Source organism: Anguilla anguilla, chromosome 5, assembly GCF_013347855.1.
Source record: "Anguilla anguilla isolate fAngAng1 chromosome 5, fAngAng1.pri, whole genome shotgun sequence".
NCBI lineage: Eukaryota > Metazoa > Chordata > Actinopteri > Anguilliformes > Anguillidae > Anguilla > Anguilla anguilla.
Genome location: NC_049205.1, coordinates 42,619,130 through 42,646,729, shown reverse-complemented (window position 1 = coordinate 42,646,729; position 27,600 = coordinate 42,619,130). Strand labels below are relative to the sequence as shown.

The following is a 27,600-nucleotide window of genomic DNA, read 5'->3' as shown; positions in this document are numbered from 1 at the left end:
AGTATCTGGGTTAAAATGTGGAGAATGTGACTAATCTATTCTGAGTAACAGCTGTATAGCCCTGCCAATAAAGATGAGCACAGTCTGAATGTAAGCATGATCACAACTCACAACCTACAGAGGGCTGAAGTGTATCACTGTTGCCAAATACAAATGCAAGCAGAATTCCTTAGACACTGGCGTTAGAGGCAGGAAAACAGTGAGGCCCCCCAAGTTATATTCTCAGCCCACCCTCCCCCTCAAGTCGTCTCCCCAATTTTTTAATTGGTGCCATAAAACAGGGCATCCAATGAGAGCGCAGCTGTTGGACAGGAGCAGGAGTCTTCCATTTACTGTTGATTTAGGACCCCTGACAAGATAAGGCCAGATCTCTCTATGCCAGACTGGCTTTTATTAAGACATATCAAAAGCAGCAGGGACATCAGAACCAATTGATTTCACTATAATTTACATCCTCACAAGTAAATAAATAATAAGCACCGAGAGGACATAGATGTGTTATTTTATAACCGAACTGTTGCGGTGCTTTTTATACCCAGCCCCACCTGGGACTGGCCACAGGCACCAAAACAGTCCCCAGCTTCATAAACACAAGCCCCACTATGTGAAGCAGCCTTAATGGAAAGGCTAAACATTAACTTACGTATATTCCCAAGGTCTAAAAATCGCTAATGCAAATACAGATATTGTACAGTCTCGTGTATCACTCATGCAGTCATGTATTGTGTTTGAGACTGAGAGAATGAAACCCTGTTAGATAATTAGAAAATTATTAGGTCAGAAGAAGTTTTGTGATGAAGAGATGTCTGGAGGAACTATAGCTGTGAAAACCATACAGTGGATTTCCCATCATGGGTAATGTGGTACCCATGGGGCAGATGAAAAAAGCGGAGTTGAAATTTAAATTTGTAATATCCTTTGGGTTTAATTTTACAGCTGCTCAAACTGATAAGAAAGGCCTAGGATACATGACTTCATTTTCCTGCAGTGTGGCTTGTTACTGTACCTGACGTATTGAGTTTAACTGGGTACATTTGTCCTGTCAAAGGATGATGGTTCTGCACCGTGTTTGCAATACATCTAAGCATTAGATTTCTTTGTTGTCATTTTCTGTTCTCTTCTTAGATGTGCTGTCAGTTGTCTGTGTTACAAGAGCTAGACATCTCCCATAGCAACAGGCATTATACACATTATAATAGCAATATAGCAAAGTATTTTGTGCTGCATGTATTAGATGAATTACATTCATTCAATATAATGTTTACAAAATTTTTAATGGCAGTCTTAGCCAATAAATCTATTCAATTCAGTCTATTTTAGCCCTTTATTATATGAGGGCATTTTCATTCTAATGATACTGTCTGATCATCCGATTGCTTCTTTTACTGACTTTATTATGGAAAATTTAGTGTGGATTGGTCATTTACCATGAACATGATATATATTATCCTTGTACTTTTTTATCCTCCTTCCGTTGACTTTGATGAAAACTGCTCAGCACACAGTAGATGACATGTGACCATAACACGGGGCAGTGGACTTTATTGTGAGGGGCATGTACAACAGGAACCGAGTGCCTGAGAACAAATGTGAGGGCAAACCACCAAGAGTGGACCACTGAAAAATCATCACTGGAGACTGTAAGAGAAGGAGCGTGTAACAGCTGAGTTCCAGGAGGGGGCGGGTCTTCAAGGGAGAGGGAGGGCGGGGTTTAGAAGCACTTCCGGTGAACGATCGAAGGCCCCGCCTCCTCATACTCATCTTTGCTGATCCACATCTGCTGGAAGGTGGAGAGGGAGGCCAGGATGGAGCCACCAATCCAGACGGAGTACTTACGCTCTGGGGGAGCGATCATCTGTGGGAGGGACAGGCCTTGGTCAGCTTCAAAAAATCAAATTGCTATCATACAATGTCCATACATCAGGTTAATATCATGGCAATGTGGCAGAGCTGGGATGATAAACATATTTGCATTGTTGTATAGTGTGATCACTGCAACTTTCAGAACAGCCTAAAAAAATCCTCAAACTGTACATTGCATGTGCCATAAGCAAAGCAGAAATTCTGAGTATAAGTACAGATGGCGCGATGAGTATCGTACCTTCAAGTAAACCCTCCAGCACCGATGAAACTTACTGTAGGCCCTACATTGTGTTGTCAGCAAGCAAATCAAAAATTTGAGGTGTGAGCTGAAGTACTCTCATGTCATTGCACCACCCTGTATCCAAATAAAACTGTGCCTGCAGTTTTCACTCTTGCTTGTGTTTACCTTTCTACAGAATTTAGCACAGTCGTACAAGACTAGTTGGTCATATTCTCGTTATAACATTTTCCTTCTCGAGACCCACAATGTCATGGTAACCAGCTCATTTGGTTTGACTTTTGGTGAGATGAATCAACATTTTTTTGTCTCTTTCTTCTGAATCTCTTCTGAACAATTCTCAAATTATATCTCTGGCTTATGCTTATTTTTCTACCTTTCCCACATGAAGTAGGGCAGCTGGGCCTCATTTTCATCCGGGAAGCTCAGTCCCCAATGGCAACAGCCACAAACTGAAAAGGTTCATTATCAGTGTTTCACACTTTCCTGGCCGCAGGGGACAGGGCCCAAGATGTGCAGCCTTCTCGAGGAGGCGTAGGTAGGCCACGCAATTATTTCTGCTCGCAACTCAACTGTGTGCCTGCGCGCTGCACCCCGGTGAGTTCAGCCTCATCAGGCTGCGTGCATTACTTCTGGTTATGGATTGCTTCGGTCTGCCCCTGCTCTGGGGAGTAATCCGTCTGATCAACTTCAACGTAGTTTTGATATGCATCGATTGGCCTTTTTGGAATGTATTTTCTTTTAGTGAAAGCTAGAGCGATGTCCACAGATCAATATTGCTGTTTTTTTTGTTTTGTGATTGCATTTATTTTAGTCTCAAAGAAAGATGAATGATTTTAGTGGGGTTTTTGTTTTGGTTCTCTACTGAAATATTAACAATTTGTGGACTGGGAAAGTGAGTTTTCCTCGATAATAGATAGAGCTATTGGTGATTTATCTTGATTTCCGAACTATGCTAAATCATAACCTATACAGTTGTGACTGAGAACGTGGGCAATGTCATGAGAATGCAGTCTTACAGCATTGCTATTGAGAAATTGAATTGCACAACCATGCCATCGACATATTATTGGCATACCAGATAACATACCAGTGTTTTGGCAGACAATAATACATTAAATTAAATAAACTTGTGTACACGCACTCATACATATGCCATGCATATGGCTTAGGAAAATTAACATACCAACTGAAAAGCTCTGGACATTTTACATTATAGAGCTGTCCATGTCATGCAACCAAAGGAAAACTCTTCCCATACATTTTACTTAAATAATACTGTCATGTTTTCGCAACACTTAGTGTAAGTGTCAGCCACTGCTTCTCATCACACAGAGGAAGGTGCACAATGTGAAACCCAACAGGCAAACTTGTAGGTTTCTGATCAACCAGCAGGGGGTTGCAGGAGCAGGATGAGACCATGTCATCCCTGGGCAACATTAGAGCATAGAACTGTGCATTGCCATGGAAGGCTGTTGGTCACAGTCAGTACTGGCATAGTCTAGATCAAAGACCAGGCTGTGGGGCCCACCCATGCACTGGAAAAGTGCCTTAAGAAGATGAGGCAAGTAATTATCTTAAAGAACCATAATGTACCCTGCAGGGCTGACTTGGAACTTTATTATTGATTACTGGGATAATCTGAGGATTCAAGGTGGTTTGGAATTGCAAGGTGAGATTTATGTAAGTCATTCAGAGTCTTTCCCAATGGGAATAGTGACCCTACTGATCCACTGACATCCACTGTATTCAATATGTAAATCAGTTTAAGGCGAGTGTTTACAATACTGTACCTTAATCTTCATTGTGCTAGGCGCTAAAGCTGTGATTTCCTTCTGCATGCGGTCACCAATACCAGGGTACATGGTAGTACCACCGGAGAGCACGTTGTTGGCGTACAGATCCTTCCGGATGTCGATATCACACTTCATAATGCCATTGTAGGTGGTCTCATGAATACCAGCTGACTCCATACCTGGGGATGACACAAATGAATATCATTATAACCTGACTAAAATGTACTTTGTGAGAGTAGATGGAAAAGATATGAGTAGTTTTGTTGCTAGGTGAGGCTCAGGATTCTTCCAACGGTTATAGAGAAAGTACTTCTGTTACATCCTTGAGCAAGATATTTCACATCAAAAGTACCAATATAAATGGATAACAGAATGTGTAAAATGAGAATAACTATATGCTAATTGCACATAGAGACAGTTAGCAGAACTCCTACCAGAACTCATGTAGTATTTTTTTTAAGACTTACTGTATCTGATGTAGTACATTCACCCACAATGTTAACTGGAGAACTCATCTGCTTTAATTGGTTAACCTGTGCTGCTTTAACAGAAAGTGATGAGGAATCATTAACTGCTTGATTCAAACAACAAAAACATGCTCTATAAAAAGGTAGTACTGTGAGAGGTCCTTGCCCTATTGCACAGGATTAATGACGCTTGTCATGTGACATACTACAAATGATTCTATCAGATCACACATACTTTAAGGAGATTTTATCCATACCTTACCAGCATATTTTGGTATGAAATTACTATGATTACTGTTACTGCTATCATTATTGATATTTAGAAGGTACCCATGAAACTGAGACAATTAGTATTGAGCTGTGATCAAAATGCAGGATAAAATGTAATCAACTATTTTAAGTGGTGAAATCCAATTGTTGAAGATGAAGTTGTGATCAAAATGTCAGATAATATAATTAACTATTTTAAGTGGTAAAATCCAATTGTTAAAGATGAAACTCAGCCCAAAAATCAGAATCAACAGGGGGGAAATAAAGCATTAATAATGACATATAATATCATGCAAATATAAATCAATTTTTATATGATATAATGTTATGGTGGACTGACCAATGAAGGAGGGCTGGAAGAGGGTCTCGGGGCAGCGGAACCTCTCGTTGCCAATGGTGATGACCTGGCCATCAGGCAGCTCGTAGCTCTTCTCCAGGGAGGAGGAGGAGGCAGCGGTGGCCATTTCATTCTCAAAGTCCAGGGCCACATAGCACAGCTTCTCCTTGATGTCACGTACAATCTCTCTCTCAGCTGAGGGACAAAAAGTTAGAGCGATACCCAGTCATTTTCATCCAGGTATTGTCACGGGCAGTACAACAACAGTGGAGGGAAGGGCCAAACTCTGGCTCCAAAGGACTACAGTGAAGCAGGTTTCATAGATTTTTACAGGTGCGTGCAGCATGGTGGAGTATCAGGTAAAGTGTTTGGAAAGCTCTGGTTCATGATGATGGAAAACAGGGACAGATTTATAGCCAGGGTGTGTGTTTGCACTCAATATATACTTATAATATGCACTTTGAATACTGTTTTTGAACCAGCTCACAGTGTGTGGATCACGAGTGCCATCTTGGCAAGTTCATTTTGAAATAAAGCACGGCTAAACATAAGAGTTTCTGTTGAATTTCTTTTGAATTTCCCATAAACAGTAAGTTTGACAAAATAGTGTTCGGAACATCTACAGTATATTTCAGCCTTTCTACCAGTAGGCTGTGCTGTATACGCACATATCTCCTGTCATGGTCTTAAGCAACAAAATTATTTTCTCTCATGCTGTTTGTGTGTGTGTGTGTGTGTGTGTGTGTGTGTGTGCCTGTCTACGTGTACATGTGTGTGTGTGTGCGTGTGTGTGTGTGTGTGTGAGTGTGTGTCTATTTGTGTGTGTGTGCATGTGTGTGCGCCCTAGTTGAATGACAGAATGCAGCAGCAGTGGAAACACTGCTTGATTTACAAATCTTCTGCAAGTAAATATGTAGCTGGCTGCCACTGCAACTACAGGCAGAACACCAGCATGCCACCAGATCCCAGAATACCACCTCCCTGAGTCACAGGACCACCCAAAAGGCCAGCTGGCACATCCACTAATAAGCCCTGCACCTCCATTTTTGTCCACTGCAGTGCCCTAAACTCTTCAGCTATTTTTGCATGTTGCATACTTTTAGACCACTGAAAAAGGATTAAAGGTGCCATATAAATTATGTTATTAATTAATTCTGCTATGACAACTTAGCAACTTAGGACACAAAGCTCTTTCAAGCTTTAGATGAAATCTGTTCACATTTTTCCACTGACTATAAAGTGAATGCACAGCAATGGGTGATCATGGGGGATTTATAAAATAGTTTTGTTATAAATCTGTCATAAATCAGGCAAAGATTTGTTTGAAGCTTCTAAACTTTCAGGCTTCTTGAATAAATCCTTTTTCTTGCCTGTGTTTTGGCCCTATAAATCCCGTTCGTTTGTACAGAATGATTGGTTTCTTTCGAGGCTTTATCAGTAGTAAGAAATCAGCAACCCAACTTCAGATCAGTAAAAAGACCAGGAAACATTAATTGTACAGGTTAATTGGATTTTGATGTTTCTAAGGGTATTAGATAAGATACATTTCTAGATCAGAGACTAAAAGCAAAAAGCACTTTGGTCTTTAGTTTGGTATTTTAATTTCAAACTATGGACTTCAGTGTACGGAAAGGCTCTGTTATTTGCCAAGATAACTAGTGTGTCAACCATGAATCCCTGGGGTACAAAATTATTGGCTTGGACTCTTTTCATGGTTTGTTTTACTTTGACTATATATCTTCTCAAGTAGATATTGACATTGGAGATAAATCATCTTGTGAAAGAACTAACTCCAGTATATTATGGCCTGGCTGGTCATGTGACATGGGTCTTACCAGTAGTGACGAAGGAGTAGCCTCTCTCTGTCAGGATCTTCATGAGGTAGTCAGTCAGGTCTCTGCCAGCCAGATCTAGCCTCATGATGGCGTGGGGTAATGCATAGCCCTCATATACGGGCACATTGTGAGTCACACCATCCCCAGCATCGAGTACAATACCTGCGTAGACACACACACACACACACACACACACGCACACACACACACACACACACACACACAGGGGAGGTCTCATTGACCAACACTATCAAAGACTATTAAAGCGCTCTCAACTGTGTCTAACAGCAGTTTCTCATGTGTTCATTACTTTTTTTATTATTTAGCCCAAATATTTTAAGTTACTGTACTACACATGCAATAAATGTACATGGGAAACAGTTCCTGCATTATTGTTGGAGCTCCCAACGGCTGGGAAAGTGGTAATAGCTCATTTGTTACATTTGTGCAAAGAACTTCATTCATGATTCCTGATATAATGTAAGAGCACACTATTAACCATTTGACAGCATATAATATATCTCTATTCACAATAAACTATCTGACAAACAGCTGCTCATAATACCACTAAAGGGATAAAGAAGTGACACCATTAGAGCAGGCTGGAGGTAACCAGGCAAGTTAAGCCAGACAAAAACAATTATCTCCTGTCAAATCCCCTGCAAATCCCCTCATAGAGTTTGCTTCTTAACCTGAACAGACTCACCAGTGGTACGGCCAGAGGCGTAGAGAGACAGAACAGCCTGAATGGCAACATACATGGCTGGGACGTTGAAGGTCTCAAACATGATCTACAAAAACAGGTCACGTAAAATAATCATTAGAGTAATAATCAAAAGAGTTCTTCTTCTAAAATACAGAAGACAAGCCACAAATTGTATTATCATTCAGGGAACTTATGTCTAGGATAAAGGGTTCAAAGGGTTCATCAGGGGTAGAATGCAGTCATTGTACCCTTGAAAATGGTATTTTTCAATTTGTACCTGTATCTCTGATATGAATGTGGAAAAGCTAAGCTAAAGACTGTTATGCAATTCAATATAATGATAATGTGCGATTTAAATGAATAATATTTGATTGTAAAAATATGTGATATTGATTATACAGGATCTATAGTGTGAACCCTGGTGATATCTGGGAAAGATGATGGTGTAGATGTGGCCCACCTGGGTCATCTTCTCCCTGTTGGCTTTGGGGTTTAGGGGGGCCTCTGTCAGCAGAACTGGGTGCTCCTCAGGGGCCACACGCAGCTCATTGTAAAAGGTGTGGTGCCAGATCTTTGAGGAGGCAGAACAAAGATGGCCAACATGAAACAGGTACAAAAAAGATGGTGGGAGTCCTGCATTCAAGTCTGGTAGCTGTTTCTCCCATGTGCTTCGGCCCTGTTTTAACATAAATGCCCCTTTTCTCATACCATCTAGAAATGTCATGTTCTACAAAATAAAGAACAAGTGGCAATTGTGCTATATAATTCTGTTTTTGTGAACATGCACGTTTTTTAAGGGGAGAAGACAGGCCAGCCCATAGTTTTTGTTTCATTCAGACAGGGAGTAAACACAGAGGATAACAGACAGAGAAGGGGTGATAGTTCAGAAGGTGCCATGGTGATGATTACCATGGGGGGATTCCCATATGTATCACAATCACTTATAATGAAGGTGCATGTTTTTATTCCACTGACTTTTTGCTGGTCATCTCTAGCCAGGGTTGTGTACCTTCTCCATGTCGTCCCAGTTGGTGATGATGCCATGCTCAATCGGGTACTTTAGGGTCAGGATACCCCTCTTGCTCTGGGCCTCGTCTCCAACATAGCTGTCCTTCTGCCCCATACCTACCATCACACCCTAATGGAGCCAAGAGTTAACATAAAAATTAGACTACAATTACATTTAATCTCATAGCCATTGCCATTTTGATTGTTTTATTTTTTCAGTTAATGTATAACAGCGGTAGGGGGCTGCTGGCAAGCTTGTTCGGTTAAGGCACCACGCTGTGGTTTATGGATGAGCCTCACGGTCTTGGATTGAGTCCACACCATGCTAGTGCTGAGTGTGGTTGGTAGCTCTATAGGACAACACGCAATTGGCAATTGTGTCACTCAGGGTGCGGGAGGATTCAGCCGGTAAGGGGTCCACGTTCGATCACTCTCTAGTGACCCTGTGGTCTTCTCCGGCTCAATTCTATGCAAGCTTAACTGTGGGCTGCAGTACAGAATACATCCCGAGCTATATGGTGGGATGCGTATGGGAATCAGCATCAAATGAAGTAGTCACATTTATTATAACACTGATCTGATAACCATATCAAGTTATCATAAGGATGAACATGAATGATGTGGCTTATCATGGTAGCCATTGTGAGGAGGAGGTAGGGTGCTCGGACATAGGGGCTCACCTGATGACGGGGACGACCAACAATAGAGGGAAATACAGCTCTGGGGGCATCATCACCAGCAAAGCCTGCCTTGACAAGGCCTGAGCCATTGTCACACACCAAGGCAGTGGTCTCCTCCTCATCACACATCTTCACTAAGACAGCTGTAGTCCTGTACACACACAGAGGTGGAAAATCTAGGTTCAGAAAATAGAAGTCCACCCCAGTATTTTGTTGAGATCACGCAGATTTACTAATTTGCACAATTCTTTTGCCAGGTAGGAATTAATTAGTGAGTGGAAGAAACACATGGAAGGATTGTACTTCTAGGGGCGACATAGCTCAGGAGGTAAGACCGATTGTCTGGCAGTCGGAGGGTTGCCGGTTCAAACCCCGCCCTGGGCGTGTCGAAGTGTCCTTGAGCAAGACACCTAACCCCTAATCCCTAACTGCTCTGGCAAATGAGAGGCATCAATTGTAAAGCGCTTTGGATAAAAGCGCTATATAAATGCAGTCCATTTACCATTACTTCCTGACCCCTGGACTTTTCACCTCTGCACACACACACACACACACACACGCACACACAAACGTGTGTGTACATGCACACACAAATGCACACATACAAGTAGCAATACAACCAGTTTAAACGTATTAAGATTTCTCAATAAAATAAATACATAGACTTTTTTAAAAGGACACTCCCACAGCAATCAAGTGCCATTGAATTTTTCTTGTTTATAAGAGAACGTGCCCCGAGCACAATGAGTTTCAATTTCAGTTCAATCACAAAGTATCATGCAATTCAATCAGAATGCATAACAATCTGTCATTTCACTCAACTTACACAACTTTTTTCTTCAATATTAAATAGAAAAAAATGAGGTAACAATCAAATGATCTACTTTTACATTATTTAGATGTATTCGTTAAGTGGATTCTCTACTCCAGTGCATAAATTAAAGGAAAATATACAGAATCAGATTCACAGCAAAACCCAATTATCTGTAGAAAAATAAGGTTTCAGGAAAATAATGTGCTCTAATGCAATATAATATGTGTTCAACGTATTTAATATTGATAGGTTTATGAAATCATTTGAAATAGCGTGTGAATGTGTGAATGCATACATGCATGTCTCTGGGTTTGTGTGGGTGTTCATCTGTTAATTCAGTGACAGGCATTTTGAGTGATTTTGGAGAAGTTCATTCATATTCCTACCATGCTGTGCCACCATGGAAAAATGCTATGACTTTTCAAAAATAAAGTGAAGGGCATGTGGGCTAAACTCACCCTTCTAGAGCAGGAGAGGAGGCCCGTGCGCTGTCGCTCCCTTGAGAGAGTAAGCTAGCATTCACCTGGCTTCCATATTTATAAAGGAATCCCCAGGACACAGGCCAGCGAATACCTCCAAAACATCAGCCCTTTTTAGGAGACGAAAAGACAGGTTCCCCCACCCCACCTTCCAACAGAACTGGAATTTGTCCATCCAAATGGGCTGTACAGCCTTTGTATGGATTTAATATTAGGCGGTAATTTATTACATGGCAGTTGAATGGCCTATTGGGGGCAGGTGGGTTGACAGCACATTTGCGCTAAAAGGCATTCGGGTGCCCAGCGGCATTGTGCTCTATAAATAAGGCTTTGTGCATCAGTCATAATGGAGGTATGTCCATTTGTCTGTCATTCAGACGGGATGCTTCTGTGAGGGAGACATTCCGACAGGCCACCGCTTCCAGAATGCCTTCAAAGGAAATTTCAAACCCCCTGCAATAGGTGTGGTCAATACTCCTGCACACTCATGCGCCACCAAGATATGGGAAGGTGTGTAACGGCAGTAGTCAACAAGTCAATGAAAAAGGAAATCAAGGTAAGTACTAAAGCATAACGTTTGGGACAAGGACATGTTTTTTTGGATTGGACTCTGTACTCAACAATTTTAGATTTGTAATCAAACACGTCACATGTGGTTCAAGGGCACATTCTCAGCTTTTATTAAAGAAAATTTTTATACATTTTGGTCTTGCCATGTAGAAATTACAGCACATTTTGTACATAAGGTAGCCCCCCATTTCAGGGCACCATAATTAACAATATTAACTTGTAACAGTGTGATGGCAAGAACAAAGTGTGTAGGTCAAAAGTAACTGCCCGAGATCCAAAGCACCTCCTCATCTGTGAAACATGGTGGTGGGGGTGTTATAGTTTGGGCATGTTTGGCTACCACAGGAACTGGTACACTTCACTGATGATGTAACTGCTGGTAGCAGCAGCAGAATGAATACTGAAGTGAATAGAAGCATCTGCTGAAGTTCAAGCAAATGCCTCAAAAGTAATTTGACTGCACTTCATCCTACAGCAAGACAATGATCCCAAATATACTGCTAAAGCAACAAAGGAGAAAAAACTGGAATCCAATTAAACATGTATTTCATATGCTGAAGAGAAAATTTAAAGCAAATAGGTCCCGAAACAAACAGAAGCTGAAGATGGCTGCAGTATAGGACCGGCAAAGCATCACCAGAGAAGAAGCACCTGGTGATGTCTATGGATCACAGACTTTAAGCAGTCATTGCATACAAAGGATATGTGACAAAATTCTGAACATGACTATTTTCATTTACATAACATTAATATGACGCAAACATTATGGTGCCCTGAAATGGGGGGCTATGTATAAAAAGCGAGGTGTGTATGTGTGTATATACAGTATATACTGGATATATATATATATATATGAGAAGTCCATTTGCAACCTGAAACCTGGACCCAAGTGCTTTGTGAATCTTAAATTCCTTGTTGATGTTGTCGCCATTTATTTTATGCTCACAAAAGAAGTATTAAGAGGTTGTAAAAAAAAAAGATCCACTGGTGAATACATCCCTGGGTGTGATTTCATCCCTTCCATAAACCAGTCTTTGGTGCCAAAGCATATGCCCTTGATCTCCATTGGGAGCTCTAGAGGGGGCCAGTGAGACATGTGGTGACATTCCTAATATCATTCCTGTGCTGCTGTGAGCTGTGTGAGAAACTAATGCTGTATTTACAGTTTATGGAAGTAATTAAAAGGTAAATGTTGCCTATATACAAAAAGAATAAATGGCCATTATCAAAATCTAGAATATATTGAAATTAATGTAAATTCAGAATATGTTTACTTTTACCCTCTGGGCCCATACATACTGAAAAAAATGTAGTCGCATTTTCATCAGACTTTGAAACCTGGACCTTCTGTACGCTTTGGGTCAACAAAGCTTTGTTCTACAAATTTCATACTGAATGGTGACATGACCTGGCAACATAAGTAAATGAGACACATTTTGCAGACACTTCTACGGCATGAAATAAAACTATTTTTACCCTTGATGAATATGCACCTGTCACTGACATGTGGAAAGCATTGACCTTGTGCATGGCAAAATGCTCATTAGTATATAATAAGTGTTTCTTACTCATCGAGTCTGATTCCAGCTGGATTTTGAACTCTTGAACTCACTCTAGAAATGCTGCCAGTAGGGCTGGCCTACACAAGGGGGACAAGTCCAAAGTCAAAGCAAAGACACCTACAACCCAGCCCTGCTTAACGCTAAGCTGGCCATTATCTTGTTTACTGGTCAACTCAGTGACACCTGCACAAAAATACATTTTGGATTGCGGTCTACCCTGGAGAAGCCAATGCTGAATGCAGAGTATGTCTCTATGACTGAAATTTCACTGGGTGGAAAAGTTAATGGAAGGGCTGGGGGCTCATAGCCAGACCTCTCATACGCACCTCTTAATTCTCTCCTCGGGTAAGCCTAGAACAACTTCAGCTGCAAGTCTTCTGACCTGCCCCTGTATAAAGATTTTCTGTCACCTGGGAAATACCCTAATATCAGTAACACAGTGGAAAGACACAGGGATTTACACTTCTACTGATAAGCACAGTGGAAGCTGTGTGTATCCTGCGGTTTATAGTTATCTGCATGTGCCATTTATTTGTGTACGCTTTTCATAGAGAACCGTACAGGTCACATTCTCCCCAGCCTTCATGCTTTGATACGATACAGCTGAACTCCTGGGGTGTGCTCAATGGAACCACTGCTAGCACTTACCCCCGTGGAGCAAAAGAATGTCAGTTCAACAGAAACTGCAATCACTTGTCTCCATTCAGGAAGACTTACCAAGATTATATGTATACAGTACCCATTCCAGTATTCAAAGAAGCAAAGCTCTACATATTTTCAGTTAACCATGACTGCTCATCACCTTCTGGTTAGGTATTGGTTGTGATGGTGAATGTTTTGCTCTATTTATACAATCGTTCAAACTGGTACAATCCATCTCAGCCATGTTTGTATATATGAGACCTTTCATGATCGGAAACATTTCTTATCTTGTTAGTTAGCCAAAAGCATATGAATGAAGATGTCCAGAATTACTGTGTATTTGTTGATTAAAGACCTGTAGGATTTGCAGAAACACTACTTTTAAGATTGCTTGCTGGACAAACAGCAGCTGGAATGACAGATGTGATCAGAGTGATCCTACAGGTACTTCTAGAGGTTGACAGACTAGGGCATCTGATGTTGTTGAATGGAGAGACACCTTTTCTTGTTGATCACTGCTTGTTTACCTGACCACCACCCCCTCCCACGCACTCACTAAAACCACACAGCAACAGATCAACAGCTCTCCCAGGCCCAGTCTCTTCATAGACCTCAAAACATGAAACATTGCCCATCCATGTTACATCCATGTACAACAAACATTACATTTACAAGGACTTCTCTTCCTGGAACACAAGCACCATGGGACTGTGAGTCCACACCTCTTGGAGAAAGACCAGTGAATGACACCAGGCAATCTGTCTACACTCTTTCTGTTCTCACTAAACATAGCAGTGGTTCCTCTGCTGTCACAAGGGGGGGGGGGGGGGGGGGGGGGGGGGGGGGTGTACCACTTGGTCATGTGATGTTCTGTATTGATATTGTTAGCTAAGCTGGCCCCTGGAGCTGTAGCAACCTCTTATAAATTGGTAAAGCCATGCAGCCTTTTTCTATGCCCACAGAGACAAAAAATATTGAAGGATAAATTAATGAATGCAAAGATAAATGAACAAGCTCCTGTTCTTCAGAATGTGTATTGATTTTTTTCTTTCCCTTTTATTTTTGTTGAAAACTCGAAATGGCCACCATGTGCCACTTGACTTGGCTAGACCTTGGCTAGTGTTAGGGAGAGCAGGAATGCAAATGTACATTTACATGCATTTACAGATAAGGCCACAGCAGGGCAATCAGTCACACTGCACCTGTCACCAGTGATCATGATTAGGGGTGTTATTCTTGACATGCACATGAATGAAGCCTGGCATGAAGGAAACCTGACACTGCCATAGCCTGCGCTGGGTGACACTAGAATACCCATTTATTCTCTACCCAAGAAAACCGGGCTGCCAAATAACCTTTACTTTCAGATATATAATGCCAACCACTGGTGGGAGCACATTCTTTTATGGCTTACTTATGGTCCGCGCTACATATCTGATTCGAGCAGCACATGTATTCAGTAACAGATTACTACCGAGGTGGTCTGAGTGTAACTGCAACTTGATGTCCCCTCCAGGGCCCAGGTCAGGAGTAATATGTGCACAGATCTGTCAAAATATAAGCTTATAAAGCCAACTATCAGCACATGGTTCTGGCTTTTGGAGCTGAAAAAAATGAATCATTTAATTGTATGTCACATTCAGCCAGATCCTTCTTTGAGGTATTCATCCACTTGCCTGTTTATATGAGTGTAAGAGCTTTTGCATTTGAAGGCAGAGGATATGTGACTTTAGTGAGATTATTCAATACTCGTATTTGAAAATTGTGTGTCAACTACAAAATCACAATTTGCAAAACCCTGTCTTATCTTGGTTAAGACCAACTTACTTTTTCTATCAATGCAAATGTTACTGTAAATTGCCTGTCAATTATCTTGTTGGTTTTCTGTTACTTGTCTATCCTCTCATATGCTTTAAGCATCTTATCATTGTGAGGCTCTGTTCTTATGGTTTTCTTGTGATGCACCATTGCAATACAGTTGAACATCATTGCTGTTTGGGTTGCAAAGTTGGTGTTAGCCTCTCTCTTAAGACTTGGAGACAGATTTACCAAGCCCCTTGCGACTAGTCTGAATACAATCTTCTTTCTTACAGCTCTCCAAGAAGGCTAACCTGATTAATACCTGCCTAATGAAGTAGAACTGATATGTCTCTTGTTATGGCTTAGCCTATGCTCTCCTAGAATGGACACAAATTTTGTCCATTCTTAATATGCTCTCTATGTCTGACAACTTCAGTTCAGTATTTATTGTGATAATGGGTTGACAATAGTTCCCCTATTTATATTCTATTCACAGTGTTTTATTTCAATTATTTTCCCACTACTTTTAATTTCCCAGTTCACCAGTTTGACTCTCTAAAGCAAGCACATTATCATACATGGCTTGTGTCAGTCCACCAAAGTTGTTTAGCCCTTCATTACTTGTAAATTTCTTCATTGATTGTAAACACAAAGCATGGACTTACATTCATGTATGTTTTTATATTGAATTTATATTACAGTCTCCAATCAAATTTGGTTTTGTAAAATCTGTACAAAAAGTGATAAACTGATAAACCATAACAGTTTACTTAGGTATAGGCCCACGCTTTCCAGAAGCAAAAACTAAGATATTGTCCGTAAAATTTAGGAAAAATAGAGATACGGCTTGAGACACATTGGTATTAGCTAGGTAGTTGCTGAGTCAGATGTACTAGTTTAGCTAACAAAATTTGGATATACAATAAAACTTTGTAAAAGTTTTCAAAACATTGTGAAAGGGAATTTATTAATGCTCACCGTTAGCTAGTGCTAGCCATATCAGTGGATTAGTAATCAGTTCTTTGCACAATTCAATACCTGAACAAATATCAATTTGTCTTGATTTTCAGTGATTCATTCATATTGTTAGCATGTTATTTTCACATACAACAGAGCCATAGCTTCTTCCTCATGCACAAAGTCTAGTTCTCGTATCTTCCGTCAAGTGCCCTTTACTTGCTGTACATTAAGTTGCTTTGCCTCAAAACAAAACAATCTGAGACTACTGATGATGTCCAATACTTCATCTTACATGTGTCCTTTCTTGATCAGTGAACACACCTGTGCATTGCTGAACAACAGATTCAGGAAGAATATTTCATTAAGGCATAATCAAACAACTCCAGCTGCAAAATTGCATATGCATTCCACAACCCCTACAGAACGTTCAGTTGCTTGGTGATGCAGGTGAACAGTACATGATGCTTCAAGACAGCTCTCTCAGCAGTCTCTTTCTATTATTCTGAAGGAGGTAGGGCAGGAAACGCACTAATTAGACAGCACTCAAGCACACAGCAAACATAATCAGGGATTAGCCTCATTAGTGACGTCAATTCAATCACACTTATTACACATATTTTCTCTTAAGCTTTTCCTACCAACACATTGGGAAATCTGGAACAATTCCTTTATTTTCCTTAATTCTTGTTATTGAAAGTAATGTTATACACAATGTTATCACTTCCAGTTTTTTAAAGCAGCAAACAGAAGAAAATAGGTGTAGACTCAACACATCCCTGTAATGTGGCTGTAAGAAATAAGTTACCAAAATGGTAATGCACCATTATGGCTATGGACACAGAACTCTATATGAGACAAACACATAGCTCATTACATTTTCCTTCACTGTTAAATAGCATGGTTGATATGATTTGTTGCGATTTCGTACTTTGGAATCTCGTTGCGAATCTGTCGCGATTTCATATCTGGAAAAGTAATGGCTGGATTACTGTGAAATTTGCTGAGCACATTCGTGTTCCCAAAAGGACAACGCCTGTCTACTGAGAGCATTATTTCTATCAGTTTGTGAATACTTTATTGGTTGGAATAGTTACATTATTATAACATTAAATGTTAATTACCAATAATCAAACCAGAGGCAATTGCGACCAACATTAACAAATATTTGTCTGCATGGGCTTTTTGAACAAGGCCTCTTCTTTTTATTGAACTGTGTAGGGGGAAGCACCTTCACAAAAAATAGAATAGTGAAGATAAATAATTAAAACATGTCTGTCTCAATCTTCACACGTACTGTAGGCACCAAGGAATGCAGGGGATATAAATATATATATCCTGATGTGGTGATCAAATGGTGCGGAAGTATAATCAGTCTTAGTTAATCAATTAATGATTATGAATGTTAATATTAAATAAAATAATAATCAATAATGTAACAACATGCAATTATTGCAAATAAAATCCAAATAAAATCAGACCAACAACGCGGTTTAATAAGGTAGAATTTATTAAACAAACAAACAAACAAAAACATCTACCCTGAAATTATTAAAGGCTAAGTAAGAGAGGATTTGCAAAAGGAAACAAGAGTGTTGCATGTGTGTGTCTAGTTCACGAGCACACGTGATGCAGGAGAGAACAAAAGCTCCTCTGAAGCATGAGGCTAATGTGAGGCTAATGCGGCTAGAGGTGGCTACTGGGGTTATGGCCGGTACAAAAGGCTGTGGAAATTAGCTACGCCTAGCTAATCTCAGCGCACCTTTGCATTCTAAATATACAAGACCTTATGTCAAGTAAGTAGATATTAGTGCAAGAGAGATCGCATGGAGCAATCTTAGTTAAAAGTAAGGCAAATTGTAAGCTAATGTTAGTAATAGGGTATATATAGTATGTTAGTTATGTGGGGCTAGGCTGTAGCTAACTAACAAGCGATGTAAAAACAACATTATTACGACAGGTAACATACTTCATGGAAAATACAGTAGAAACAGAAGTTTTCTAAGCTAAGGCCTGGATGTCTGTCAGTCTTACTGCTAGAACGTAGATGAGTCTGACAGTCCAGTTGTGTGGTTGTTGGTACAAGGAAACTCTGCCTTGGGCAGCGTCTCTGGATCTGCATTGTACTGTTTGTAGAAGCTTTCCTTGTAGATTATTCTGACCTTTCATTGTTGCTGGAGCTGGAAGCTGTGCTGGCTCGCTATTGCAGGAAGGTAGAGCTATGCACGTTTATTTGGTGCTACAGTATGTTGCAGAACGATAGCAACATTCAAAGTTAGTAAATAAACTGATACTATGTGGATGCAGTTCCTTTAGCTAACTTGCAGTACAACATGTTTACTTGGAGTTCTAAACCACTGGCCGTGGCTATAACCCAAGAGAGACATTGTGTCTCCCCATGTGTTCCTTTATATCTGTAGGCCTTCGCTCTTTCTTTCCCTGATGCGGTTTAGGCCTAATTGTCCTTTTAGAGGCCTCCAGGCCCCTGGCAATCAGACAAGAGGAGGCCATCAAAGAGAAAGCAAACAGAGATAGGAATGCACATTTATAGTACAGAAAGGGACAAATTGCACCCAGTCACCATCATGACGTCAGTTTTACCTGTTGATCGAAAATGGCATCTGTAGACCGTACAACTGCTATTGGTGTCATGTTTGTCTTTTGATTTTTTGCTTGCTTTTATCGTAAAGTGAGCTTGACAAGACATGATAGTGCCTGTTATGTCCATGTCATACCAGAGTCAATTAATCAGCCAGTCTGTTACTCTGAGAGTCTACTGTATGTAGGTGATGGCAAATCCAGTTGACTCACTGTCCTGAGGGCTGCTGCTCAGGAGTATAAGTCAATTTGTGAAAAAAGCTGGCTGATGACAGAAGAGGCAGGTGCACTGTTGCTAAGCAAAGGATTATGGGACTCCATAAATAGCAACATGATAGGTGCCTAATTCATGGTCACCCGCATTCATTTAACTCAAATTATCCACCCTGGAAAGCTGGTAAAGATTTGAACAGGAACAAAATCCATAGGAATCAGCACACCTGGTAAAGCCTTGAGTAATTCCCGCCAAAGGACCACGGCTGGCCTCCTTGGGAGGCTGTGTCTTGTTCATCCTAGCATCCCTGTGCTGGTTTACCATTGCTCATTTCTTCAGGAAGCCATCAAAACAAATCACCTTCCCAAAGTATACCCAAGAAACTGAAAGCTGGGGATTTTTTTTTTTTTTGCAGTCAAAAGATCTTACTCTGTTGTTCAATAAACCATCCGGTGGGCTGGACATCCAGCTTCAGGTGATTCATAACCCACTCGTCCTTCTGGGCTCCCTCCATGAATTCATCCAATGAAATATGACCTGAAAGAAATGATGTTTAGTTAACTAGAATTACTTTGTCAAAATTTGCGATCAGAAAGATCAAATTGATTGTATGGCACTAAAACTAGAGATTCAAAAATTAAGATTTTCCTTTGTCGCCTGCTTCTGCTATTGAGTCCTGTCAAAAAATACTGATATTATTTTTGAAAGGAGAGGTATGCCATTTTGGGTAACGTTGTGTGAAACTACAACAAAACATATTGCTATACCGCCTGCCTGCCCTCCGTAATACGCCCACCCTTGCATACTGCCAGAAATTGTTCAGAGATCCTCCAATAGGAAACCACTGTTTTTCTATTTTACCCTTGTTGTTCACCATCCAACAGCTCTCTCAGCTGATTCAATTTATACAAATCAATTATTTAAAAACATTTTATACCACCAGTGGGGGTTTCATGTTTTATTATGTTTCACTGCAGTTTCATGAAATAATTAAGTTTATTTTATAATCTCAGCACCAGCATCTATGCACTGCTTAACATTCATCACCTAGCGTCATCCTTGCTCATTTCAATCTACATCAAATACGTTCAAGCAAAGCAAAAACATTAACTTAAAATTAACATTTCCATTCCCTGCTGCGTTAAAAAAATAATCTAAGATACCATTTATACACTAAAAGGCTCACCATGGAACCTACAAAAACCTTTTAATAAAAAATCAACCAGCCTTTTAACTAAAACAACCTAGGCCTAACAATGTCGTAGTACACAGTTCAGACCCGGTTTTCCTCTAAAGTGTTTGTGGAATTTACGTGTCATAGCAGACAGCCATGGAAGGGAACCAAACCTCTGTTTGACCTTTTACATGCCTTGGCATGTCTCGGTATCAAAAAATTTGATTCCCCCATCCCAAACACAAGTAGGCTACTTGAGGGCTGGATCCGCCCCATTCTGATTCCAAATAATAGCTCCAGTACAACACAAGACTACCAACAACCATATTGTGCTAACCACTGACTAAAGATGAATTCACCTTTAGCAGAGTGTGAAGGCCGCCATTCTGGTGGACTGCAATGCTACACACACCCCTGCCTTCCACAGAGTGTGCCCTCATGCTCACCTGCCACTCCCAGCCAGCCATGCTAACATTCTTTTTCCTTCTACTTCAAATAAATCTGAACCAGGCAAAACATTGCAGAATAATAAATAAAACTGCACTTGGCTCATCTTGAACAATGTTGGTCAGCCCTGTCAGTGACTTACCATCTTTGTTTTTGTCGACAAGCTCAAAAATTCGGTTGCATATTTGGTCTGGTGAGAGGTCATCACTTTTCGTTTGACCACTGTGCTTCCTGATTGCATAAATTGTCTACAGACACCAAGGAAATAAAACAAAGTCAGTCATATGAAGTTCTGAGACCAGCCCTGATGTATTATACATTTTCTTTCTGCATAAGAGCTCTAATGAATTTTATGCTCACAAAGTCACAAGAATAAAAACAAGTGCTATTGCTATTGTGGAGGGGCTGTGTGGCCAAACAGATGCCAAAAACTAGCCCACAAAGCAACACGGTTCAGAGGCAGATGTTTCAGTACTGGTGTAATTTGACTTTTCTATGCAAGTACATTCAGCATTTGTATGAAGTAAATACAGCTGTACTTGAATACAATTTTAGGGTAACTATGAAATATATTACTGAGCCCATTCTGAAAGTTCTGGAAATTTTTATTTTTTATCTTGTGGGAACAAGATGCTACCTTAGTCGAACAAGATCATATGTTGTGTGAACAATCATGTGGGAACAAGATCCACATGTTGTGGGAAAAGGATCCATAGGTTGAGGTAACAAGTTAATGAAGTGCTCACATGAAATAATTTAATAATGTAAATGAACATCCTTGGAAATATGTAGCTGAAAGTTGGAGGTGGTTAGTTAAATTAGGTAAGTCATATTTCTGTAAACACACGCTATCTCTATAATGGATGTAAGACTAATCAAAGGAGCAGAAATTCATAAAATGTTATGTGGGTGACAATGCATGGGGAAAACATAGTGGACCAGATATACCAACCTTTTGCGATTAGTTTCAGGCAGATATGGCAAATTCTGCCCAGAAACATGCGTGTTATGTATCAAACGGGCTCATGGGGCTGGAAGCACAGTATGCATATAATCTGCATGAGTCATTGCAAGGTGCGCATCTCTCCTTAATGCATATATGCATTTCAGGGGGGACTGTGCAAATAATGGGCAAAGATATAAGTTTGGAATGAAATGACTAAAGTTTTCTCAATTAACGAGGGTCGATTTCTGCCTAAAAATTTCCCCACTTCTAAAGAGCAGGTGTAAATCAAGGAGCAAGAAAGATGGAGATGCAGGTATAGGCAACAAAAACATTATTTCAAATCCCCTAGCAAGAAATCATCAAACAGTGCAGATTAAACAGCCATGCAATAATTAAGGCTGGGTGTCTGTTGCCACTAATAAGTTACATTACCGTAGCTACAGAAGAAGGAGCAAGCAGCATCAAGACAGTTGACAAGGGCTGTTGAACATTTGAATACAATAACTGAAGGCAGGCTGTGTTGTGGTTATAATCCAAAAATGGCAAATAATCACGGAAAGCACTAAAAGCAGAGAACTGCCAAAACATAAAAATCATGGAATCCTTGACGCCTGCGACTTCTGTGACAAACACCTAGCCATAGATATGATTACTCTCCAGAAAGAAATAAAAGATGACTTAGAACCTCTCACACATTGTTCCCATTCCATCCCGACAATAGTCAAGCTCCTTGCCACATTACACTATATCGCACCTTAATTAACTCAATCAACAGTTGCCACCACAGCTGGAATATCCCTGTCTGCAATTTGTCTTGTGCTGTCCGTAGCGCTGGATATGCTTTTACGTTGCACCAGAACACGCATCAATTTCACCCACATCCAGTAAAGATATTCAATGCACTAAACTGGATTTTTTTTTAACTGTGCCATTTAAGCCGTGCTTCACATGCAATATGCGATTAGTAGGCAGTCCCACAGTCCCAGACTGCAAATTCACCAACATACCCTCATCAGGCCACAATTTGCACTGCGTGTTTTATATATGTAAATCTGGCCCTTTGTGTGCTAACTGATGCGGGCTATAGGCTAACATAGACTAAGCTGACAGGCAGCATTGCCTCCACACATAATTTGTTACTGAACCACTTAAGGTTCATTAGATCAATATGATACAAGATAAACATACAATTTTCAGAACTTTCAGGGCTCCATAGTAATATTACCTCAGATCTTTCGATTACTTTTTAAATTTCATGGTACAATTCAATGTGGCAGTTCACAAACATGTTTTTCACAATATATATTTTTAAAGTATAAAAGCACATCATTTGTACATTACGTCTATTCTACAAATAAATAAATGAATTAATCCGTACAGTAAGCATCTATTGAGGTATAGTATTGAGTTTATTAGGAGCTTTATTGACCTTAATTAGGTGTCTCACTTCATGTTTCTCCAGCTGTCCATCCCCATCCCTGTCATAGACCTTGAAAGACCATTTTAGCTTATCCTCAAGCTTTCCGCGAAGAACAAGGTGCACCGCTGCCACATACTCCACAAAGTCTACTGTGTCATCCTGGAAATGTACAATAAATCAGATGCTGTGTTCAGACAATTAATTTCTTTTCTTATGAAGGAATATTGGACTCATTTCAGTATGGAGTGTTACGGACCAAATTATTATAAAATCCTCTTTTAATAGATGCAAACCCAGATGTTACAGAAAATGAGAAGTAACATGCTATAAATCAAATTGTTTTTATACATCCTGATTTCAACAGACTAGAATATGATTAAGTATATGACTAATACTGTATGACTTTTTTGGAGGGAAATACTAGTAATTAAATAATAAATTATACATAGATATACATAGAGAGCAATAAACAGTTAAACATTCACATTCCATGAATGTTCACATTCACATTTCACAATCTGTGACACTTTTTAAGAGTCAAATCCCTGAGGATACCAAGAATCACACATCACAGCTAAAGGCACCCACTACAGCTATTAAAGACCATACCTCATTTGTGTCAAAAGAATGGAATACGCTGTCCATATATGCAGATTCTTCCGTCAGTGACTGAGCACTGATTCCAAATATCTTTCTAAATTCATGCAAATGCAGATTTCCACTGGGACATTCACTGACAAATTTCTTGTACAGTCGCTGTATCTGCCCCAAATGCACCCCTGTTTCCCCATCACTTTGTGACTGTCCCATGGTTTCTTCAGTTGGTCAGACAATCCTCCCAGGCTGAGTGGTTTTCATCAATAAAACATTCAGATTGGAGTAATGCGGACTGGCGTGATTTCAAACCACAGAACTTCATCCAAACTGCAGTAAGACAGTCATCAAGTTTCCTTGAAGACTCGGTGTGACCGTACAGCCTAGTCTTAGCTCTTGTGGGACAGAAAGGTATTTTTAGTGAGAACCCTACAATCCAATTGTCTGATTAAGGCGGCCCACTTAATCCAAAAACAAATGCCCTTGCCTTTATACTTGAAGATAAGCCAATATTATCAGTTTTGAATGATGATGTTTACTTTTTCCTTCAATACATCTCTGAGACCCTCCCTAATCATTTTACTGGAAAATCAGAGCACTTGAGTAATAAAAGGCATATAGCTAAAGTCTATAAAATAACTTCGGGTCCACATCACTAGTTCATGGTATTCAATTTAATTTTGCAAACCGGCAAAAGAGCTGGTTTTCCAACAGAAATGAACAGCCAAGCTAATTAATCCCTCATAAAGACATCCAGCTACCAACACAATAGTGTTCGGCATTTCAGATCCTTTCAGTGATGTAAATAGTTTGATTCAGTTCATTATAAACTCATCCAACAGAATCTCATCCAGACTAGTACCAGATATGACTCATGTGGATTTGGACAAATCTTTTACTGTGGTTGCTATAGTCAAATGCAACAGCATAGGATTGGTCAATTAACTGAATGAATACTGCAAAGCTGTTCATACATGATAAAGCAGAAATATATCATGGTTTTATATCTTTTTATATTTTTTTGTTTTTAATTCAATAGTTTTGATGGCTGAGATTTCTTGGATGTACTTTCTATGATTTTGTTAAACATGCAGTTGAGAGTTTGTGGGTGTAGTTTTTTCCACCCCAGTTTTGTATTTGATTCACATTTTAACAGCTAGGATTTCTAGGATGTATTGCTTTTTCTTGTTTCAGGTTTTGACAGTTGTAAATTCACAGAAAACTGAATTGCCCAAGTGTTTCATGCTTTGATAGCTTCAATGACAGGGAATTTATGTATGAGGTTCTGATTAAGTACCTTGCTTGAAGGTACAACTGCAGTGCCTCGTCTTGTAGTTACAAGGCCGCTCCTGTACACTTTACATTACACAGCTGCTCATCCATCAGAACGCATAAATATATTACAAGACACTATCATATATTTTAGTGGCATCACTGGCCCATACAATTTGGGAACAGGGATTATGCACTACAGGCAGATGCGCATCACTGCTAAGCCGTGCCTGGAAATTATACTTACAGTACATCAGGTTCTTATCAGTATTTCTAGTTTTTGTTTATATAAATCAAACATATATGTCAACTGCTTAGTGTCATTTTTATATTGCTCTTGCTCTGGACATCGGTATATGCATAGAGTTTGCCTAAAGAAACGCATCTGAAAAGTTGGCATGCATGCGCAGTATCCATTCAATGCATGTCCCCTCAGCTATATATGATACAAGGCACTCTGCCTGAATTATTCAAAATGTCAAGTATAATTGATTGAACACTGTGGTGTGGGGATGGCTGGTTTAAGCAGCCACACCTGCCCTGGGTCAAGCTAATTAGACCTGGCCAATTAGATAATTGGCCAGGCTAATTGGACCCAGGAACAGGAGTGGCTGCACCTGTGCGTAGTGAGGTAATCACTGCGCACAGGTTAAATCTGCCATCCCCACCCACACCAGGCAGCTTCGGTCATGACTGTTTTAACATCTGCTCATTTGGCTATACCATCTTGCCAAACCCTCGTGGAATAAATGTGGACTGTTTTAACATCTTCTCCCTGTGTCTCTGTGCTGGAGGGCCCCAAAGAAAGCCACTTCGGTGGCCTGTGGCAGGCGTGTTTGCCACAGTGGCGCCCAACGTGGGGCTCCTCCGGCACAGCAAAGAGGCACAGGAGGGCCAGCCAGGAAGCACACTGGAGGAGGGGCGGCTGAGGTGTTCCCGACAGGGCTTCGGGTGGATCCTCCGGGCCAAAAATGGGGAGCTGAAGATGACCAGGGAGGGGAAGGAGGCAATCCTCAGCTGGGATGCTGAGGAGCTGCACCTGGCCGAGAAGGCAGGTCAGCGACGGGCGGTGCACAAGAGGTGGTCGCGCCGTGAGCTGGACTTGGCCGGGAAGGCGGGTCAGCCACGGGCGGCGCACGAGCGGTGGCCGCGCCGTTTTGCTTCCTTTCTCGTCCGTTTTGGTTGTTTTTAGTTCTTTGTTTTGGCCTGGTTGGTTTGCCCGGAGCCCATGAGGGGATAAGCCTGCAGCCGCCTGCCAGCAGAGCCGACTGGCGGCCACCACAGCCACGAGGGTTCCTGGTCCCCAGCACCACACGGCCAGTCCACCAGCCCACCAGCCCAGCCACCCCACCACAGCCCCTGGAACAGCCCAAGCCGGTGACGGCCCCACCAGCCAGCAGAGCAGCCCAGGACTTCCCGTGCTCCGGGAGGGAGGAGGAAGAAGGGCTGCCTTGTCGTCAGAAGGAGGGGCACAGCATGTACTGGACTGTTCCGGGGCCACCCACCCTGACTTTTTTTTTTAGCGTGTTTAGAGTTTTTATTTTTATTTGTCTTTTGCTTTGTTGGGAGTGCAGGGGTGGGGGGGGGGTAGGCTTCGGCCAGTGATTCTCCCTGGCCTCAGTTTGGCGTTGGGGGTATGTGGTGTGGGGATGGCTGGTTTAAGCAGCCACACCTGCCCTGGGTCAAGCTAATTAGACCTGGCCAATTAGATAATTGGCCAGGCTAATTGGACCCAGGAACAGGAGTGGCTGCACCTGTGCGTAGTGAGGTATTCACTGCGCACAGGTTAAATCTGCCATCCCCACCCACACCAGGCAGCTTCGGTCATGACTGTTTTAACATCTGCTCATTTGGCTATACCATCTTGCCAAACCCTCGTGGAATAAATGTGGACTGTTTTAACATCTTCTCCCTGTGTCTCTGTGCTGGAGGGCCCCAAAGAAAGCCACTTCGGTGGCCTGTGGCAGGCGTGTTTGCCACAAACACCAAGGCAGAAAGATTTATTATTCAGAAGACTAGCATTACATTTCCAGTAGCCCTTGCTTCCAGAACAGTGGCCCTGCAGAAGAAATAATGGCCCCTGTTAGAGACAGTTTACATTAAAAAATTATAAGATGTTATTATTAACTAACCAGATGGTCAGTTCTGCTGCCAATGTATGTGAAGCATGAAGTTTAAACTACGAAAACTTAATAGGGTTAGGATTACAATTTCCCAAGATCTTATCTGTAAAATCTTACAATTGAAAAGATGGCTTTGATAACATTTTGATGGCAAAATATCCAACCATTCATCTTGAACCAGATTACTATAACTAGTGTCTGCCATCAACTGCCTTAGCAACAATTGCCTTCCCAGGGAAGTTATTCAGTGGAATAGTGACACCTGCTGATTGTCACAAGTGCACCAGCACTTGAACGAAGTGAAAAAAGAGACTGGCTCGCGAGGCTACACCAACACTAGTTCAATCAAAATTTAACAGCACATTCTGATGGTCTGATCAATAAAACTAAAGTGTGCTTTAATACCCTTGTAAAAAGAAGGAAGCATGCTTTTATTTGGATAATTATTAAGTTTAGATAAACTGTGAACATTTGGTTTTCAAGTTGACCATAAAAAGAGGAATCTGTGAAAATGTTCTACCTCAAAGAAAGAAAACACTGGGAGAGTTCCACAGAAGTCTTTACAAACCTCCATACTGGCTGTGCTCAGCCTGAATTAATGTACTTATACTTATATCATAATGATGGTTATCATTAACCAAATAACCAAAGTGAGAGAAGAAAATAGTGCCGATAATGATAATGATCTGTTGGTTGAAATACTGTACAGTAAATTGTCACATAATTGCAAAATTTAACAAACCAATCCCTGCTGTCTACATTTACCTGCCATTGCTGTTTTATTTATT

General features: G+C 40.8%; 2 protein-coding genes across 2 annotated transcripts; both read right to left on the bottom strand.

Annotated features, from left to right (window-relative positions):
* Positions 1 to 1,516: 1,516 nt before the first annotated feature.
* Positions 1,517 to 10,561, bottom strand: LOC118226726 (actin, alpha cardiac muscle 1-like). Its single transcript, XM_035416553.1, has 9 exons — positions 10,473 to 10,561; positions 9,201 to 9,351; positions 8,522 to 8,650; positions 7,973 to 8,083; positions 7,513 to 7,597; positions 6,807 to 6,968; positions 4,975 to 5,166; positions 3,895 to 4,076; positions 1,517 to 1,855 (listed from the first exon to the last, which is right to left on the bottom strand). Exons 2-9 carry the CDS (start codon positions 9,327 to 9,329, stop codon positions 1,712 to 1,714), a joined length of 1,134 nt encoding a protein of 377 aa, XP_035272444.1. The 5' UTR covers positions 9,330 to 9,351; positions 10,473 to 10,561; the 3' UTR covers positions 1,517 to 1,711.
* An 8,690-nt stretch (positions 10,562 to 19,251) lies between these two features.
* Positions 19,252 to 23,633, bottom strand: LOC118228295 (guanylyl cyclase-activating protein 2-like). Its single transcript, XM_035419718.1, has 4 exons — positions 23,433 to 23,633; positions 22,833 to 22,982; positions 20,600 to 20,705; positions 19,252 to 19,373 (listed from the first exon to the last, which is right to left on the bottom strand). Exons 1-4 carry the CDS (start codon positions 23,631 to 23,633, stop codon positions 19,252 to 19,254), a joined length of 579 nt encoding a protein of 192 aa, XP_035275609.1.
* Positions 23,634 to 27,600: the final 3,967 nt, after the last annotated feature.

What these genes read in the sequence shown, in the direction of transcription:
- LOC118226726 (XM_035416553.1), bottom strand. Translation starts at nt 9,329, where the DNA reads ATGTGTGATGAGGAGGAGACCACTGCCTTGGTGTGTGACAATGGCTCA. An exon ending in ACTGGGACGACATGGAGAAG is followed by an intron (nt 8,084 to 8,521) that starts GTACACAACCCT and finishes GCCTCCTCAAAG; the next exon opens with ATCTGGCACCACACCTTTTA. An exon ending in ACAGGGAGAAGATGACCCAG is followed by an intron (nt 7,598 to 7,972) that starts GTGGGCCACATC and finishes CTGTTTTTGTAG; the next exon opens with ATCATGTTTGAGACCTTCAA.
- LOC118228295 (XM_035419718.1), bottom strand. Translation starts at nt 23,633, where the DNA reads ATGGGACAGTCACAAAGTGATGGGGAAACAGGGGTGCATTTGGGGCAG. An exon ending in AAGTGAGACACCTAATTAAG is followed by an intron (nt 20,706 to 22,832) that starts GTCAATAAAGCT and finishes TGGTGTCTGTAG; the next exon opens with ACAATTTATGCAATCAGGAA. An exon ending in TGTCGACAAAAACAAAGATG is followed by an intron (nt 19,374 to 20,599) that starts GTAAGTCACTGA and finishes CATTTCTTTCAG; the next exon opens with GTCATATTTCATTGGATGAA.